We start from the raw sequence: 21,405 nt of genomic DNA, 5'->3' as shown, positions 1-21,405 counted from the left end.
TGTTTGTGTCCATGCTAGACATTCATCATGCCTTTTCATGCCTGTGTGCTGTATGGCTCCGCTGCTTGATAAATTGTACACTTGAAATAGTGTGATTTTACCTATGAATAAAGATAAGACAACTTTATGGAAGTGCAGTCAGGCGCATGTGTTAACTCATCAGCGCTACCCCTAACTTGTACCTATACCACATATTTCACAGTACAGTATTGTCCTTTGCCCTTCTGCTCAGCAGATGTACAGTTTTATCTCTCTTGGTCATCCAGATATTGTTTTGACTTCCACTGTTCCCCTTAACTGCCATTTCTTCATGACATCATCAAACTAGAAGTGCTTTGATATCTTTTCTATAGTCTTTCCTGCTTTGAAGGCAACAGTTAACTTCACTTTCAGACACCCAGTCAGTTTCAAGAGCCCATGGTTGTTAAGTGTTACCACAAGGTTTGAAGAGTCAGACGATTTATCGGCTCTGGAAATGTCATTAACTGACGATTCTTAATGGCAATGCTTGACCTGCCTCACAAGTCCTAATGAGTCAATTAAAGCCTAATGAGTTACTGAAGTTCTGAAGAACTTAAGTGTTTCACAAGTAGAGGAGTACTTTTTTCTATCATTAAGTTTATGAAATAAAAAGTTTGTATTTACCTTTTTACTTCAAAAATCAATAGAATGTGTATTATGCACAGAAGTGGTCAAACTTTTGCATACATCTGTACATGCATGTGTTCATTTCTGTGGATTTTGCTCTTCTGTGACTGTGCTGTGCAGACTGATAAAAAGCTAGAGAGAGGGGGAAATAATTTGGCTTTTGTGTGTTTTAGCATTCAGCAGCATGTCCTTGGTTCATGGTCTCAAATATTTGCACGAGCAGGCCTGTGTCTGCAGTCGCCTCTGTGTGTGTTTATCAAACGATGTGTGCTCACCCACTTGTAGCGATCTGCACCACCAGTGAACAAGCAGCCGCTCTCCCTGCACCCTCCATTTGACTATTGAGGTCAGCCATCCTCGTAACCTGCCAGCACTGCCCATGCAGCAAATGGAACCTGACGTCGGTAAGTAGTCCTCCCCACACTCTGTGCAGGTGGCGTTGCAATCAGCTGTCCTGGCCTTTAAATGGGGCTGACTGTTCCAGCACTTTAAAACAAACAGGGGAACAGAATTCCAATTGCTTTTTATACCAAGATATGGTTAGGGATAACAACCTTGTTTTGTCTGATTATCACGCTGCTCTTTTTTCGTTCTCCTTTGAATGTGAGTGGATACAGTTGACAGGTTATTAATATGAATGACTCTACAAATCCTTCACAGTGTACTGTAAAGAAACTTTTTCATCTGTAGGAGGCCAGCAAGAAGAGAAGTACAAATCTTATTTTCTGAACTGCCAAGGCATAAGTGAAAGCAATTCATTTATGTCAAACAGGAGGCAGTGATACTTTGAGCCTCTTGCTACCGACTTCAGAGAAAGCTCACTGTATACTCTGCACCACAGTGAGGCTCAAATTAGATTGATTGTGGCACAGTCAATGTCATGCCCAGTTTCCTTTTCCAGACACAGCGGTTTTCACTCTGTGGCCAAGTCAGAACCATTTCTGTACACCTGATGAAAGTGCCAACACATTTTAAGCCCCTTCTTGTAATGGTTGTCGCTTGTACTATATGAGGGGTGACATTATATTGTGTAACATCAAAACAACACCAACCAAATGGACCAAAAACCAAGCCTGTCATATAGACTTAACACTGTAGTCTCCCACACCAATCTCTTCTGCTCCTCCTCTGTTTTTAAGGTGTTTGCTTTTCTGAGACTGCATCTTGACTGATCTCCCAAGTGCTCTACTTGTTTATGCTGACCAATCATGTGTGAGTTATTGCCCAGCCACACTGCAGCTTGAGGCCATCCAGGAGGTGCCAGGTGTACCAAACACCATTTCACATGCTATTAAGAAAATCAGCTGGCATGAGGGAGCTTGGTAGTGAAAGGTGTTACTTCCTCCTCTCTAAAAACACAATGTAATGAATGCTGAAAAAATGACATTATAAATTAACATCATATGGACAGAAGTAATTAGCTTTTGCTTGTGCTGGATTTTGGAAGGATATGGATGGATCGAGAAGCCCTGAAACTGCTTGAAATATGTGCTTTTTGTGAGTAGGTTCACCTTTGATGAAAGCATTTAGCTGGTATTATTCTTCACACACACACTGTGAGAATCATTAAGTGTTGGAGCTCTATGAAATGGCAAGAGAGTTGTACATTACACTCCCTCCTTTTTGGGAAACACTACACATTTCCACTGCAGCTAGCTAATTATCACATTATGCTGCCAATTACCTACTCACCTGGAAAGGTAATTGCTTGGGTTTTTCCCAAATGGTCAAGCTCCAGTTAACAATTCTTGGCCTTGCACTGTCTTTCTTGCTTTTCACTTTGTTTTGTTTGTGGTGAAGGAGACAAGGGCAGTGTAGAAAAGGTTTAATAGACACAAAGGTGGATTATAGGTACCACCTTGCCAAAAATGCCTGAACCTGACAATGTCATGCAGAATTCAAGTGGGTGTCTGATATATGGTAGATGTTGAAGAAATAATTCTGCCACTTTCAAGGAATTTAAATAAAATGTTCTTTCAACACTTGCAAATGATGTGTCTCCCTGCAGCTTTTCTCTCCTGCAGATCAATGCATTTGAGGGGGTGGGAACAATACGCCATTCAAACTCACGCACAAAATGACCTCACTGAACACAGCTTGAGTTGCCACATTAGCCACTACAATCACAGAATATTTTAGGACACAGAAAGTGATGATATCCAACATGTGACAGACAGACAGACAGACAGAAGGTTATCGTGTTTGGATGATGACAGCCTATTAGAATGAAAGGAATTGCTTAGAAAAAAATTACAGGAACTGGTTCTGACTTTGTTTTGAATCCAAATTTCAGACATCCTGTCCTAAACAGTCTAAGTAAATAAAGTGCCCATGCACAATCGCTTTTGTTAAAATCCCAGTCCACATCAGGGAGTATGAATGTGTGATCATAATGCCAATGAACAGTGAGATTCAGCTGATGGCCCCCATCTAATTTCCATATCTAATTATTGTCTGTGTGAGAGTTGCTATAGCTCAGAAAGCTGGTTGAGAATCAGGTTTGGCATGAGGCAGAGAGGTTGTGAATTTCAATCCAGACTGCAAGACAAGTACCTAAAGAATACAACAAAGATACTTGACAAGGATCAAATAATTTCAGATTCTTGTGACTCCAGAGGCATCTCTCTCACCCGCTGGGCTATCTTTCGTGTACATGAGTTCATTATGATCTGGCCACTCTACACACAGGAGTGAATTCCAAACCTTCCTCAGGAAAAAAACTGACAGGTCTATGGGGCTGAGTTTTGAGTACTCAAAATATGCTGAGTGGAATGTCGTCTTTTAAAAATCTAATTACTACATTTCAAATAGTGCAGGATCCAGAGTGCAGTTTTCAAAGCATTGCCAGCGAGATGTTCTTCAGCTCATTTTCACAGCACTCTACCTGATAATGCATCATTATCAGCTGTGAAAACTAAATGACACAATAAGAAAGAGGTGTAAAGCTGTAGCATTGGCTTGTGATGTCTAAATTCATAGCTACCAAAGTTCTCAAAAATAAAGAAACATTTGTATATAAAGACACACACCCATATGTGATGCGTAACAAATGCTGTTCCAGGGGCTTTCTTCATTTCCATTTTCTATCTATAAGACTTGCTGATGTGAAGAATTATATGCCTACAGCCACTGATGTAGCTGTTGTGAGCAGCTGGTCTCTGCTAAGAAAGCAGACACTTGCATACACATACAAGCACACAGAAACCTGCACACATATAGACACTTATACACATCCAAATGAGTATTGTATTCAGGCCCCACACTCCCTCATATCTATTACAGCATTTTCTGCTCAAGGGTTCTCACTGCCTTTCAACTCACAGCCACACAACACAACTTTTCCACTCAGGCAGCACAGTCCAAGGACATGACAAATACATGACTCACACTGGAGCCCTGGCCAAGATCACTTTATACAGCGATGTGCACAGTTCATATATACTATGCAGAATTGGAATATATACTCCAATTTACCCAACTCTTTATTGGGAAACAAAACTGGAACATCATAGTATAAAAAACAGTTTTCAGTCAGTGTCAAATGCAGTATGAGGTTCCAGGCCAGTCAGAAAAAAATCTAAAAAACAAAACAAAAAACAAAGTATACTACATCAGCACAGAAGATGACTCAGTAGCATCCATCTAAGACATTACATATTAGATCATGTGTCTCTATATTGCACATCAGAAAAGCACATGTATGTGAAATATAGTGTGAAATATCCAAAAACAAAATATGTTACCTTTGCTAGCAATGTGTGTTTTAAGAGGGTATACATCTATTCACACTATGGGTACTGAAATTTCCTGATTCTGATTGTCTGGAGTGTGTGGATTACTGGACATTCGTGACATAGGCACTTGTTTGCAGTTCTAATTGAATACACCATTAGTAAACTGTAGGTAAGGACAGCAACAGCTTAGCTAAAGAGCTTTGAGCTAGGGTTATTTGTGTAACCACCATCAACACCAACCAAAAGAAAAAAAGCTAAATGCTGTTCTGATAGAACTATGCAAACTTAATTTCATTTTTGTTTGACTTCAGATATATTGACCTAAGACCCACAGCAGTAAAATGGGACTCTATAATTGGGTACTGGCCCTACTCAGGTCTCAGATCAGGTCTTGGTTACCAGAAACTGAGTTAACCTCTTAAAGGCTCTAATTGTAACTAACTTAATGGAGTTGTAATCAGCGTTGGAATTATTCATGAATTTTGTGTAAGTCATTGGAGTTACTTTCCAAAAAGGAACAATATCCCAAGCTATGAGAAAAATGTAATTTTAAAGTTTTTTCACTGTACATGAAACACAAAGTGTTATGACTTTGGATTACACACTTCACCGCACCTTGTATTAGACAATATCTTGGGTGGCTCAGAAACGGAGAAATTATATGGATGACAGCAATGCAAAACTCAATAACAGTAGTTTGCTTAAACAACATTTTGAGCCTCAAGGGTTCTGCTGTCAGATCCCTCTGGTGATGTGTGTGTGGGTGCTTGGTTTGTGGTGTTTGCACCAATGTACTCAGCAGTTCGTGGCGATATTGTGCTCCTCTAGCGACCTTATTGCTGTTTCCCACCATGGCTCTCAACAATGATTTCAAGAGACAGCTTTATGGTTCCTGAATCAGTATGAGGAAATAATTCAGTGGAATCGGAGAATGCAACCTTGAATGCTCTCCAGTACAGAGGGGGCAAAGTAAGGTAATTTAATTCCTGAACTCTATTTTCTTCTCACAAGTCCAAAATTATTCTGTAGGGGTCTACAAACTGTTGAAGTGTACAGTAAATGCTCTCCCATTACATTTATTATAACCTTGGACTCTTTGCAGTGCATGTGGCACACACACACACTTTCTTGTACACCTAACTTTGTTGGGACCCATGACATAATGCATTCCCTAGCTCCTCATGATCACAACTGAAAGCCTAGCCCTAATACCCTAAGTCTTTCCCTTACCCTAAGCCTAGCCTACACCTAATTCTGACCCGAATCTTAAAACCAAGTCCTTACCAAACTTATCAAACAGGGATTTAAACTTGTAGGGTCCAGCATTTTGGTTCCCACAGAGCTGACAGACCACAGAAGTATAGCAGGGCCCCTGGTTTTCAAACCCCACAAATAAAGTAACACAAGCCCACACACACACACACACACACACACACACACACACACACACACATACACACAAATCCACACTAATACTCTCTTCATACCTTCTTACCTCTAAGGGTAATTAAATCTTAAACCATGCACATCACTGAGCTGTTATTGCAACAGACAGGACACTGCTGGAATTAATTGTTCCAGCTAGTAACGTTGCAAGCGCGTAGTAGTCAGAGTGAGAGGAGAGAAAAGAAGAAGGAGGAGAGAAGGATTTCAGAACAATGGTCTTGAAATTGTAGTTATCACAATCACAATCACATGCTGTAAAGTTTTCTTTCTTTTATAGCTTAATTTGTCGCAATATAAATTAGTCATAAAGAGAGATTTAAATGCACATCAAAATGCATTTTGTGTAAGGCTGAGTCTGTTCTAGCTTAGATTAATATAATATTTTTTTCATTGTCAGAAACTGAAGGCATGTTAGATTCTGTCCTTGACAGCAAACTTGACAGGCAATCTGTCTGCAAACCTAACTGCATCAAACTTGTGACAATGTGAGAGAAAGAATGCTTTAACCTCTGATTAATATTCTACACTCAAATTTTAAGTGTGCAGAGGCTAACACTGGAAGGAATTAGACTACTCATCCATATACCACTCATCTAATATTAAAAGCTTTAATCTCTTGGTTTCTATAGGATTTTGTACTAACCAAGGGATACTAAAAGTTATGCATCAGTCTTGTTCATAGAATATTTCAAATTGTGTCCCTCAGTTGCACATGCTCTAGTATTTTACTTATTTAATTTTTAGACTGACAGACCACTTGGCCATCTAACAGAATAACTAACACTAGTCTGTGCTTGCAACTTTAAAATGGAAAATGTCTGCATGTATGTAGTGCTGTACTGCAAACCCTAAACTTTACTTACTGATCTGAGGGACTGAGCTTCACAGTAAATCACACTTAAATCTGGTGAAAACACCACTAGCTAGAGGTCTACATTGATGAGCTACTAGTGTATTAAAGCCAGTTGTTTAATTAGTTGGCCATCTTGGAGGGCTATTATGCGCTGAATACAGGTAATCACATGGAAAGCTCACTGAAATTGCTGTTTCACCTCGGAGTACCTCAGACCCAGGGCCATTTTATGTCTTCATAGAAGTGGCCATAATTGTAAATGTGTCTTCTTTTTAAATTGGTTTGTAATGAACAGCATGCATTTTAATTAGCTGCCTCGCACTACATGCAAGTTCCCCTTTATTTCCATACATGCCTGTGGGTTTATCATATATTTTCTTTGTTTGCTAATGAAAACAAAATCTCAGCTTGACTAGCAGTCTGTATCAAAGACATTAAGACATAGCAAACTGATAAGGGCCACATGTGTGTACATATCTGTGTATGAAGCAATACTCTCTGATTGAGGAGACAGAAAGAGTAATTTTTTTTCAATTCAGATAGCCTAATTAACCTTTTCTACTCAAACAGAACAAGGACAAATAGATAGTAACATATGTTCCCACAAATGCTTTCTAAGGAATCATCAGACACTGGCTGAGTTGAAACAAGCTTTTTCAGCAGTTTGTCTGTTTCTATACTAATATGAAACACTGACACATTAAAGGGCCTATAATATGATAGGCCCTTTAATGTGTTTCATGCTTGTTTTCTGCACAAAAGCAGTAGAATTATTTCATTTATTTCTCCCTTGCCCTGTTCCTATATTCACTACAAATTATGTCTTGTGTTGGACACTTTCAAAATTCCAAAGACGGAGAGTGTGCTCGCTATTACAGCAGATTAATCAGTCACCTCAGGAGCCTGGTGTTACTTTCTCATTACTTACTTGCACACTTCACAAACATATAAAACTTAGTAACCCTGCTATGAAGGTTGTGCAAGCGCAATGGCATACTGAAAAACACATACCCACTGAATATGGCTGCCACAACACAGCTAAGTACAATTCCACCAGCATTACCCTTTTTTCCCTTGGGCTGCTTGCAGCTCACATTTTCATATAATATCTCATAATTATTCAGACGCCTGCCTGCATGCGAGAGGTATGAGCACATGTGCAATTTAGAGAATATGCGATGGTATCAAATCACTTTGTAACAAGTAATACATTTAAATCACTCCTTACCTATGCTCAGGCCTGTGCATTATTCATAGCATCTACCATTTTCAGTCTATTTTAAATGTGCAATTGGCTTCGACATTGGTTTGCATGTGTTTGTGTGTCTATTGGGGTTTTTTAGATGGCTGTTCTTGTGTGAGCAGTTTTGCAAAAAACCTCACGTCACAGAGAAAAACATTGTGTTCCCGAATGAATGCAACATTACTGCATGGTACAACTTGGGGAGCTGTGTATGGCAGCACTGCCACTGAACACTGCATAATGAAATGAAGACTGTGTTCTGAATGAGAACTGTGTATCCTTCCCAGAGTTCCTGGTACACTCCATACTAATCATAGCAGCAAATTGCCAATATTGATTTATTGATGCACTTGCTTTTTGAAAAGAGACTTAGGTTAGTGTCATCTTTAAGATAGTGTTGCTGTGTCCCTTAGACAACAAGAACCTCCCGGCTTCATTTAACAAAGCAGAAAGTAAGCAAGATTACCAGACTGAACCCAAAGCTGTTACTTCAGGCTCTGTAATCAGAGGCTCACTCAATCTAAGCCACATCTAATTTCTCCATCATCAACATGAAATCAATGAACCTCTGCTGCTAGCTCACACATTGCTCTGGACAAATGTCAGCTAATTGCCTGAAATGTCATGTATATGAGTAAAGCCACCATACTTTTCATACAAACAACATCATTCCAGCTTTGCTAACAAAAGAGCTCATGAGGCAAGACTAAACAGACTGACAATAGTTCTGTAAGTGGCTCACATACTGTAAAGTGAGCAGCTATGGCTAATGAAAGGAAAGTGTCCTTTGCGTCGTGCTAGAAGCAACATGAAGAGCCCAATGAATCACAGTCTATATATTGTACAGGCTTTTAAAATAATCACCGCAACAGAATAAAACCATGGTAAGTGCTGAGTGCATCTTGGTTGTGGGTGAAATAACAATGGTCATAAATGCTTACTGTCAACCCCCTGTCTCCAGCTCTCTGGCTTTCTTTTACACCCCTACAATTTTATTGAAAGGATAAAAACTTCTGAGGTAGAAAAGTTTTCAGTCAGAGCCAAAGAAGTTTTGTACAAAGACATAATCTGTACAATTTACATTAAATCAAATCCAATACAGTAATTTTAACTATTTACACGAGTCCTTGCAAGTTCATTGTGATTTTATTTGTTGCCCCAAAAAAGGAAGAGCAAAAAAATGCAGGATTATCATGACCAATATTCAAATATTGTAGCTTTTGAAAATGTCATGTAGTGCACTATAAATATCATCGCAGATATTGAGAATCTTACACAGGAGCTATACAATGGGCCGTGACCTTCTCCCCCATTCGTGTTCTTGTGAAATTTAAATGTTGATGCTCTCCAGAGACTGCTAGGTGCAAAGATAATGTTAGATTGTATTTGATAAAAGAAAATCACACAGAACCTCTCTACAGTGAGTGTCAGGCGTTGCAGGAAATATCGCTCTCTAATATGGAGTGACATTGCCTCAGTTCTCATTAGTAAAGGTCATTTTGTTGTTTGTGATATATTTTTTAAAAATCCAAATTTTGGAAACTAAATTTTAAATGTTGAATGTTCTTTAAGGAGAAACTAAAGCAGTTTTCCCTTTATTATTGATTGGTTGGTGTTTGGAAATGTGAGGTAATCCATAATGTATTAGGAAGTAATTTAGCAAGCCACAAATGTAGCTACAGCACAATCCCTCTAGTTCAACATGATGCTTGTGCAAAAGCACAAAATAGCAAGGAAGCATGAAAGAAAGAGTTCCACAAAGAGTCCTTGAAATAATGTTTTCAAAACTTTTTTTTTAGTTGCGTAGTAAAAAGTAAAGATGTTCCAGCCTGTGTTATCTCATCTGAGAAGCACGCATTGTGCCTTCCCGACACATACACACACATGACCCAAAAGGCTAAAAGAAGAAAATGTAAGGTTGAGATAATAAATCCATTAATATGTGCCTTTGTTCTTATCATTTCTCTTGAGAATACAATGCAATCTACATTTTTCCTTCTTTTTTCCACTAGGAACAGGAAAGTGGAAACATTTTGCCTCATTCTGATGTACTCTTAGTTTTGATAGTGTTGCCCTTTTGGATTATTTGTTGATGTTTACTAGTGAAGTAAAATTCATCACATGTAGAGTATAATATGTGGGCCCTACCCTTAACTAACAGAGCAAGTCCAACAGTTGTGTTTAATTTCAGTTACAGCAGCATCAAATCACTGCTGTTGTACTCTTGAGCAGGGAATATAAATAGCCCATGCACATTAACATACAGATTGGCTGATGCTGTGCGTGCTGTACCTTTGAGGGCTCTGGCCTTTGTATTGAATTTGAGATGGAGGCTCCAAGGAGGGCTTCTCTATTCCATCTCTTCAGGGTAGTCACACTCAGACAAATTTGCTTTACTAAAACTGAACCTAGTCTGTGGTGGGAGCGACGCCCCTTAGCAAGGTTATCCATCTTCCTCACTATGAGACATAATGCTCAGCAGTTACAGCTCAGGAGGTGGAGCAGGTGGTCCATTAATTGCAAGGTTGGTGGTTTGTTCCCCAACTCCTTCTATCCACATGTTGAACTGCCCTTTAGTAAGACACTGAACTCCAAATTGTTCCCAATGGTCAGGCCACGCCCTTGTTAGCCCCACCATCATCATTGTATGTGAATGAGTGCCTTGTCTGCTACAGCACAAAAGCAGCATACAAGTGCAGTCCATTTACCATTTACATTATTTACTTAGTTGACACCTATGTTTTGTTTGTTGCTTTGGATGGTGGGGGCACATTTTATTAACTACTATTGCTGAAAGAGATGGAATATCCTGGTCATATATTGATGGGGTAAATGTTGGTATTTTCTTTTCCTAGATCAGTCTGGAGATCCAGGTATGTGTTGGGATGGTTAAAAAGAAGGGATGTGGGAATGGTACTGTTCTGTAACATATACTCTCTTTTACATTAGTACATTAAAAACCAACAGCACTATTGTAAGACTACTGCCCCTTTTACACCTGCTGCTGCTGAGAGGCTGATACTGAACCATTTTTTATTTCAGACTCCTGCTGAGTCTCACCAGGAACCCTGTATGTAATTCACAGACTGGGTTTACATTGAAATGGATGATGTAACCTTCTTGCACTACAAAGCCTTTTCAGACTGGATCTGGCTAGCTATGAGTTACCTCTTTTTTTAGACTCCCCAAGTGCCTTCTACAACATCAAGGCCCTCCAGGTGGGCAAGTGGGATCAGTAAGAAAAAAGAGATCAGGGCCAGAAGCCTTCAATTCCCACCTCTACCAAGAGAATTTACACAGAACAGATACAGTCAACCTACAAGTGATTGGTAATCCACAGGGACTGGAACCTGGAATACCATACCAAAATAAGAGGCAGATTGGCCGCTGTTACTATGAGAAACCAGGAGCATTCAATATAAAAGTGTTTCTGTATGTGAAAGAGGCAGAAAAGAATACCACTGTGCCTTGAAAGGTACAGAAAGGGCACATGAGAGTAGAGAGAGTTTACACGGGTATACTAGAAACTAAGTTATATATATATATATATATATATATATATATATACACACACATATATGTTATGACATGACATACCTCAGCATATTACCTAAAAGCTGCTTTCACCAGCGACATCCTACCGATGACTTTGCCCGCATGAACAACAAAGACTTAGCAGTTTGCAGCCTGCTGAGAGCTCCGAGGGTTCACCAAGCGCTGCACCATCAGCTAACCTCCATGATGGACCCCTGCCTCAGCAGCAGAAGACTAGCTTAAAACCTCACAGCCATTCTGCAGTCATACTTCACTGCACGCTACCATTTAAGCACCATAGGTACTGTCCGCACGTCGCATGTTAATAAGCATTCCAAGGTCTTATTATGTAGGTAGTCACCTCTGTATGTAGTAGTATTCCTAAACTGTCATCAGCACCTCAGTTATTATCAAATGAAGTGTATTTACTTTAATTGTCTGAAAATACATTTCATGTATTCTCAACCCATATTTGCTACCGCAGTGTGTATCCTCCTTAGGATGTGCTGTCAGTTACAATATTATAGTGTCCTGCTTGATGCTGCTGCCTTAGCAGAGTCACTTGGATGGATCTAGGGTCCTTGGAGACAGTAATCCAAAAACAATGGCAGAAAAACTTATATGGATAGTACTTACCTACAGCATGACTGATACTATGATGAAGAAGGGAAAAAGAGTTCATATACCAGTTAGCCAAAGAGTGCATCTGCCACAATACTGCACAGTTTACACTCCATCCAGGTAAAATGATAATTCAGAAACCTTCCCTCGGTCTGTTTTTACCTACAATTATTCTAGCTCATATGCAGTGTGAGTTTATCTACCTATCTATGTCTCTATCAGTCAGACTTGTTCGTTCTTGTGCCTGCATTACTGCTTAGTGATGACAACAAGCTCCAGGCCCTGCAACATTGAAATAATCACTGATTGTTTTTAGCATTTCATGCCCTATTAACATTTAATAACCCTCAAAGATTATGTAAAGATATGGGCTGTGAGGTGAAAAGTTACTGCAGGAATAATAAGGCTAATATAGGTCTAGATACAGATATTTTACTGGAGGTTACTGAGTTTGATAAAATGTTGCAAAGAGGTTCACTTTTTAATCCTGTGGCGAGCAAATGTAATGTGGACACCCCATCAAATGATGAGTTTTGCAACATCAGCCAGAGCCATTACTAAGAGGTGCATAAAATAAAGAATACTGTCATATAATCTCCACTGACAAACCTTTGAAGTAGAATGGGCCACACTGAAGGGCTTAGTGACTCACTGTCTGCCAGTCTATTGTTCAAAAGTGGGTTTGGTGAAGGCCAGGAGAATGTCATGTGTACCAACTACAAAGTGTGGTGAGGGAGGGATAGTGATCTGGGTCTTATTTTAATGATATGGGCTACATCCTTATTTGCAATTCATATACAGATTTCTACAAAATCAAATGATATTTTGGCTTATAACCAGGCAGAAATGAGAGCTCACAAAGAAATGGTTTTCCCAGTTTGATGTGGAAGAACTTGACTGACCTCACCTGAGCTCAATCCCAACTAACACCTTTGGGATGATTTGTATACATCAACTGTGAACCACTTATCGCCCAACATAAGTGCCCAACATCACTGATGATGCCTTCCAGGAAAGAGCAGGAATTGTTTAGCAGCATTTGATATTTTCTTCTCTACATACCTCTGTCCATTTAATGCAGGCATGTAAAGTGCAGACACTGAAAATCATTTGTAATTTGAAGCAGTCAATTTCTAAAATGAATGATTGATCACAAAACTTTCCCCTAAAACTTAAGTCCAGCACATTCTTGCGGTGTAAAGTAGTGCCACGTCATTTGACACACTGAGCAGAAATAACACAAGGCTAGCAGGTGATCAGCATTTGCCAGTGAGAGGTAATCAGATCATGTTGGCTCATTAGTTCAGTTTGTTTTACTAAGTGCTGTAATGTTTTTTTTTTTTTTTTTTGCTGCAAACCAGTCATTCAGAACTAAACTGTCACACAATGTCTGCTGACTGGCAACTTTGACGCCAGTTCATTGTCTTTACACACTGAGTGGTGGGAGTGTCCAGGTGGTGGTGGTGGGAGTATTAATAGAGAAGACTTTCTGAGGACAGTTCCACACTGACCCAGCTCTCTACAACCCTAATACTGGTCCTCCACACCTCATCCATCTGCTCCTCTTCCAACTCAAGGTGAGCTGTTAATCCTTACTTTGACACTTTCTTCTCTATTTACTCCTCCATCTCTTTCTTCCATAATTTACCAGCCATTTTCTCCTCCTTTTCTTTCTCAAAAAGCTGCACTCTTCCTTCACCTCTCCTGTCTTTTTCTGTCAATTTCTATCTTTGACTTCCTCTTATCATCCATCATCTTTATCATCCTCTACTCCTCTGTCATCCTCCCATTCTACCTCCTTTTTTGATCATTCCTTGTTTCCTTTCACTAGTTTTGAAAAACATTTTGTTAAGCGTTCCTGCTTCTACTTCCTCATTCTTGTGTGGGCAGCTTTTCTCCATTATGGCGACACTGTGGCTCCATACTGCTTCTCTGCTGATCTTACTGGTCATGTCGTGCCCAGGCTCTCAAGCCACTGCCACACATTACCTGTGTGGCGCTCACCTCGTCGATGCCCTTTATTTCATCTGTGGGGAAAGAGGTTTTTTCTACATGCCAAGGAGCGACAACAACCCTGTGCAGCGTGAGACTACCAGTTGCAAAACACTTAGTAGCACAATACAATACCACTGAGATGCATTATATTTTATAACAGTATGTCTGAAATGATTTAGGGACATAGAGACCAGACAATAACAAAAAGGCTCTTCCTTCCAAAGAACTTTTCACATTACACTCCAGCTTAATCTCTGTCTATATGTATTAACCATGACCTTAAGCAACTTTTCAGACTAGCATATTTGGCAGGAGATTATCTGATGATCCTGCAACCTCTAAGCTTTGTGTATGCTAACTTTAAACCAGCATGATAACTTTTGCCCTTGACTGTGTCTTGTCTGTCCCATCAGAATTCGTCCCTCCAAAGGAAGGCAGAGCAGTATCAGTGGGCGGTGAGAATGGGGTCACCGAGTTTGCCTCCCAGGACCATATGGAGATGATGGTGAAGCGAAGCATTGTGGAGCAATGCTGCCACAGACCCTGCAGCATCTTTGAACTGCAGAACTACTGCTACTGAACAGCCAGCTCAGCCACCAGTGCTTAGTCCTGTCTGTCCTGTGTTTGCCGTGCCTTGACTTGCTTAGCATAGCTTATCATCTTGGCTAACTGAATGTGAAACCTCTCCCCTGTCTCCTGCGGTCATCAGGAGACTGGCAGCAGTGTAACCTCTCTGCAAAGCCAACTGTTGTGGAATGAAGTGCTGATAAATTAGTGAAATTATTTTTTCCTAAAAAATAAAGTTCTGTAGTAGGGAAAGAGAGACTGGTCCTAAGATTTTTTTGTTGTTTGTTTGCTTTTTTCTGTGTAACTGATGTTGACTTTATATACTTATATACTTTCTGTTGACTTTATATATCATTTTATTGACTTGATTTTATGATGCTGTTCACATTTAGCTGTAGTATGGCAGCCTGGTGGGACACATCTATCCATTATCATAATATTAGTCATATCCATGGGCCTAGCTCAGCAAATGGTGACAATGCAGCTAAAAAAGAGCAGCCAATAGCAAAATGGCATTGTAGGCTAATTTTTTAAATTTGGCCTAAGGGTTTTTTTTTCCCCTCAAATCCTAGATTTATTTTGTTTTCTAGACTACCTTTCTGCATGGCAAGGAAAGAGACAGATTAAGTGCATAGTCAAGCTGGGCTGCTGGACTGAGAGTGTGTTTATTTTTGTGATTCAGATGCTGCGTAATATAACAGTCTTTAGCTTAGTGCGCTATGCTAGACAACAATATTGCTGGTGTGTTAGCAGTCCTCAGTGTGTGTTAGCAGCCCCCACCCCCCATAAAGAAGTAATCACCTACTGCCACTGCCTGTCACCAATGTTTGGGTCTCAGCAGCACAGATTCCTCTCCCTCACTGTGATTCTTAATGGATATATGACACATTTAAAAGCTACCTGTTAAAAAGGTGTCAGCAGTTCAGCAGGTACCTCCTGTCTGATGTAAGCGTAGGTTGATGGTCACAGCTGATTTAGATTGTTTAGTGAAACTGGCCAAGAAATTTCACAAGTTCAAGATTTACACTGTATCATATGAATGTGAGTAATCCTTGTCAAAACGAGCTTTGGAACAAATGCATGATTTTTGTGTGTGTGTGTGTGTGTGTGTGTTTTCTGTCACATTTAGCAGAGATCAGCACTTCCCCCTGCTGGCTGTCCTACAGATCTGCTGGAATTAAAATAAATCCTTGTCTCACAAACATCATAGAAGCAGAAAGAAATGTTTCGCCTACATAAAACAATTGTTGTAAATAATTATAAATTGTTGTTGAATTATGACATGATGATTCACTTTTCCTATTGAAGTACATTCTGCTGGCTATGTCCTAACTAAGTTTTACATACCCCTGAGTAGTTTTTAGGTGAAAAATCTAGACCTGAAATTTTGACCTTTTTTCACTCCAAACGATGACCCGCCGCCTGTCGCAGACATCAAAAATTGTGGTGTCAACTTTGTCAAAGAATTCACTCAAAACCTGTCCAAATCCACTTCAAATGACATACAACATGCTCCTGACTAAGTTTTACATACCCCTGAGTAGTTTTTAGGTGAAAAATCTAGACATGAAATTTTGACCTTTTTTCACTCCAAACAATGACCCGCCGCCTGTCGCAGACATCAAAAACTGTGGTGTCAACTTTGTTGAAGAATTCACTCAAAACCTGTCCAAATCCACTTCAAATGACATACAACATGCCCCTGACTAAGTTTTACATACCCCTGAGTAGGTTTTAGGTGAAAAATCTAGACCTGAAATTTTGACCTTTTTTCACTCCAAACGATGACCCGCCGCCTGTCGCAGACATCAAAAATTGTGGTGTCAACTTTGTCAAAGAATTCACTCAAAACCTGTCCAAATCCACTTTAAATAACATAAAACATGCCCCTGAGTAGTTTTTAGGTGAAAAATCTAGACCTGAAATTTTGACCTTTTTTCACTCCAAACGATGACCCGCCGCCTGTCGCACACATCAAAAATTGTGGTGTCAACTTTGTCAAAGAATTCACTCAAAACCTGTCCAAATCCATTTCAAACAACATAAAACATGCTCCTGAGTAGTTTTTAGGTGAAAAATCTAGACCTGAAATTTTGACCTTTTTTCACTCCAAACGATGACCCGCCGCCTGTCGCAGACATCAAAAATTGTGGTGTCAACTTTGTCAAAGAATTCACTCAAAACCTGTCCAAATCCACTTCAAATGACATACAACATGCCCCTGACTAAGTTTTACATACCCCTGAGTAGTTTTTAGGTGAAAAATCTAGACCTGAAATTTTGACCTTTTTTCACTCCAAACGATGACCTGCCGCCTGTCGCAGACATCAAAAATTACATACAACATTCCCCTGAGTAAGTTGTGCAATTTCCTGTTTGAGTCTTATCTAGTGCACTCCAGCTAAGCCTCACATAGTCCCCCTCTGCTCAGCTGCTGCTATTCCATGTCTGTTCCTATTTCTCTCTTTATTTCACTCCCCTATTCTCACTTTCACCCTCCCTCCCTGCCTGTGCAATGTCATGATTAGTATGCTAAGACCCAGTAAAGCTTCACCTGGACATCAGTCACTCAGACAATCAGTCAGCTGTCTCACTGTCAGTCAGTCAGCTGATCAGTCCCCCAGCTCACACGTTTGTTGAATTACTCATTCAATTGCTTGGCTGATCGCTCAGTCACTTACTCACATAGTCAGTCATCTTTTTTTTTCTTTCTTTAATTTTTTTGTTTGTTTTTACTCTCACTCTGTTGTGCATCCCAAGAAACAGACAGAAACACACAGGAGGGATTCAGAAATAGATATATTGCAGTGAACAGGGCCTAGATTCCATGTTTTGTTTTTTTACTCTGCTCTCTCCCCCATTGATGAACTGGCTTCGGCTCATTTTAGCCTTCACACTGAACAGCCAAAAGTGCTTGTTTGACTGCTGAGTGCTCTCTAGGATAGAAACAAGCTCAAGTGATCGTGATATTTCAGCAGAAATACAAGGTAGAAGAAATTTACTTCTGACAGTTACACCCTTGACTTGTGCCTTGAACATCTGTGAAGAAACAGAATAATTAATGTGACACTCCAGATGTAACAAGATAAGTCTATACATTAAAGTGTTGATAGGCTAAAAATGAACATAACACCGTTTGCCAGGGGCTTTTCTTAGATTAGTTCTTATACCACGTGTGAACACGTTTGGCAATTGCTCTGGAGGATTCAAAATTCGTGATACTCAAATTGTCACCATGGCAACGATAATAGTGTTCTGCCTTCAAAGGAAAATAAAATTCTTGCTCTTAAACTGTCTGATTTTTCATTAATTGTTGCAGAGAGAGCCATAAATAGAGAGATAGAGAGCGGCAAGTAGAGCAGAAGACTGACCCCTTGTTTCTCCCATGATTACATTCCGTTCAGGCCCTGTTGCAGGGAGAAGGAGGAAGATCAAGCTTCGGCCACAGAATATGAATTTTATATCTGCAATGCAGCCGAGAGTTACCTTCATATAACAGCCAGCCTGACTTGGCACTGGATAAAAAAGATCTGGAGCTGCTTGGTTTCATATTCAGTGACAGTGCTGAAATACTTTTTGTACTGTTGTTACTCTGCACTGTACTTTTGTCATTTTGCGGTCTTAAGTTTTATGCTTGTATATCTGACAACATCCAGTACATCAGTTCTCATCATTATCATCATGATCACTATCATTCCCAAATTACAAGACAATAAGTATATTTGTGAATCCTAACCAATGCATGAATATTAACCATTCAAACAACAATGACACATAAATGCAGACAACACACAATCCAGTGGAACATACCAGACAACCTAGAAGCAACCACCAAACAAACAACATCCAAGACAGAAACCCTACATGACTGACACAAAACTTGAGAAACACGTCGGTTTTTACAATACATGGTCAAGTTCTAGCTTGTTGTAATGAAATATTCATGGAGTGGTGCAGGTTTCAGTCACAGTGGGCTACACTGAATGAAAGGTCATTAAAGTCCACACAACAGCAGTGTGATGAATGAGTGGATAAATGCTGACAGGTGCTTTCTATTGCCTAATCATCAGAAAGGTTCCACAAAGTCATATAATGGAGGCACTTTTGCAGGGTCAATTTATTTAAGTGGTAGATTTGTGAATTAAGTTTGTTAAGTTTAGTGCATCAGAAAATGAGAGTGAATGGAAGACTATATGCATTATTTCACAATGAATTTGAATCTCTGAGATTTATACCTTCCAAAAAGGTTTATTATTGTAGGAAATGCTATGTGCTCATAATATGTTTCATGGTGTCACCTGTGCAAGCGTCTCTAGTTTTCCAAATGAAAAATAAATAAATCATATAGCTCACGAATAGAGCAACATTTTCTTAGGATAAATTCAGCTAAACTTAAAATACAAATTAGATGTTAATGGTAGGCACCAGCCAATGGGGAAAAATAGTAATAGCATGATACAGCAACAACAAGCTATCAAACCAGCCCTAAGGCCACAACAAGCCCTTGCCAAGTCTGATAGTCTTTTTTAACTTTTTGCCCAGACCTGGCTGAAGAATTAAGTGGTCTTTCTTTATAATGACACTTCACTACAGCCCCAAGGTTGTTCAAATTCAGGGCAAAACCCTCATCCACAGGACACAATGATATCCTCAGCAGATCTTCTTCTGACCTGAGCCATCTTCACGGAACCTATGGTGCAGAAACACTTACTGACCTGTGAGGAACGTTGTTATTTGGCATACTGTCTGTCTTTCCACTATGACAATCCAAACCGAAACCTACATGTAGCTGCACTGACACCTGGATCTGTACAGAATTGGATGTATTGATTGGCATAATTGCTATCCTCATCCACAACGACAACAGAGGATTGTGATCAGATCCCAAAGGCCTGAATGAAATGAATGAATGAAATGAAACAAAGCCTCTAACCTATAATTTCTCATTGATCAACTCCACTGTTTCTATCTATCCTGTCCCTTTGGATTAGAGACAGAGAATTGAAAAAAAGTAGAGCTAAGCTCACCCTTCAGAACCTTACCTGGACAATACAGCATCAAAGAGATCAAAGAAAAGGAAATGGCACAATGTCAATATGACATTTTGTTGCTTGAGGCAACATGGCATTGAAAAACAGCTCGGAGATTAGTGTGTGCTGAAAATCTGGTGAATCCAGACAGCTCAAGGTCATACAACAATACTAACAAACACACATGCGCAAAAAGAAATACACACACACACACACACACACAGGCAGACCTTGACACCAGGAAACACGCACTCAAATACCATATGTACACATAAACCTTCACGCTAATAAACTCACACATACACACTTACACATTTGTAGCAGCCCATCGCTGTTAAACTAATTTGCCCTTCCTGACGCAAAACATCAGATTTCATTATTAGGCAAATCAAATCAAGTTGGCTTCAACTGTGCAAATTCAATTTCGGCACTGATAGGCCTTGAGAAAATGTAAACTGGTGCTGCTGCACAATACAGCATATAATCATCAGGGAATGGAAAGTTCATTATGTTGTGTTTGTATATCATTATCCCTGAAAATGCACAGCCATACATGTTCAGCATGAGCAGCAATCATCAAAAAATGTACATGCTGGTCCAAATGTTTTCCATAAATGGTTCTCCTGCTTCCTGATAGGTCACATGGAATGGACTGGGGGGTGGGGGGTGGTTCAACATGCACCTACACACTCAGACATCCAGCTCAGACAATATGTAATCTGCATAACAATGTAATTATAATTTGCCTGTTTCTCTCCTCCACAGTTTGCCTCTTGAGTAACAATCGCAGCGGCACCAAATCTGCCTCTGATTGTTTTGGCAAAGCACTGGCTATTTAATCAGGTGAAGTGAGTGACGACCACATTGAAGAATTACCTCCCCACCCCCACCCCCAAAAAAAAGCATTAATCACAAGATAATTGGATTGAAAATTAGGGAGACATTGTCTTTGTATTCCATTAGCTTGGAGTGGATTTCTCATCACTCTCTGGCAGTGAGCGCGTCTTTCTTTTTCTACATACTTTGTGGACTCTCTCACTCCCCCTGAGGCTTTTAGAAGAATAGAAAAAAGGTGGAGAGAGAGGACGCAGATAAGGAAAAAGGGAGCACAAGGCGTAAAAGGAGAGGGAGAGAGAGAGAGATGGAAGAGAGTAAGGAGGAGGAGTTTGGTAAATTTGATTCACTTAATTTTGTATAAAGGGGTCTGGTGTCCTCAATGGGTAAACTGATCCAGTCATTGTGATGAATAGGCTCAGTTAATCCTCACAGTGTGGGACAGGGGTGAATACATGCATCAGGACACACCCCCTTGTTAGCTAATTTCTCAGACATCATCTTACATCTCTTCAAGCAAAGAAACCACTTATTATCACTTTCTCCTTCCATCTTTCACTCCTTCATTTCTTTCTAAATCTCCCACGCTAACAGGACTAAAACAAATATGAACACTACTGAATAATGAAAAACTAATTTGTTGATTATTCCTCATATTATTTCACTGTAAGATCCATAGCTGTGGGTGAAATAGGATTTAATGGGAAACACCCAAACATAGCTCACACATCGGATCTTTCTATCTCTTGACAGATCATCGCTAAGGATGCCATGGCTGCAGGATATGAGTTAACACTTTCCATAAAGAAATTAGTGTAAGAAAGAAAAAGTGTGTTAAACTAAACAACTTCAACTCAAGGTCCAACCACTAGCTTTTCCTGGAGCTTTTAACCACATTGC

The 21,405-nt window shown here is 39.8% G+C and overlaps 1 protein-coding gene across 1 annotated transcript; it reads left to right on the top strand.

Moving 5' to 3' along the window:
* The first annotated feature begins 966 nt into the window (after nucleotides 1–966).
* On the top strand, nucleotides 967–14,895 carry LOC108893384 (insulin-like). The gene is made up of 4 exons (XM_018691372.2): nucleotides 967–1,052; nucleotides 13,518–13,656; nucleotides 13,970–14,162; nucleotides 14,488–14,895. Exons 3-4 carry the CDS (start codon nucleotides 13,982–13,984, stop codon nucleotides 14,652–14,654), a joined length of 348 nt encoding a protein of 115 aa, XP_018546888.1. The 5' UTR covers nucleotides 967–1,052; nucleotides 13,518–13,656; nucleotides 13,970–13,981; the 3' UTR covers nucleotides 14,655–14,895.
* The last annotated feature ends 6,510 nt before the right edge of the window (nucleotides 14,896–21,405 follow it).

This window comes from Lates calcarifer, linkage group LG20 (assembly GCF_001640805.2).
Source record: "Lates calcarifer isolate ASB-BC8 linkage group LG20, TLL_Latcal_v3, whole genome shotgun sequence".
NCBI lineage: Eukaryota > Metazoa > Chordata > Actinopteri > Centropomidae > Lates > Lates calcarifer.
This window is presented reverse-complemented; position numbering and strand designations above follow the sequence as displayed.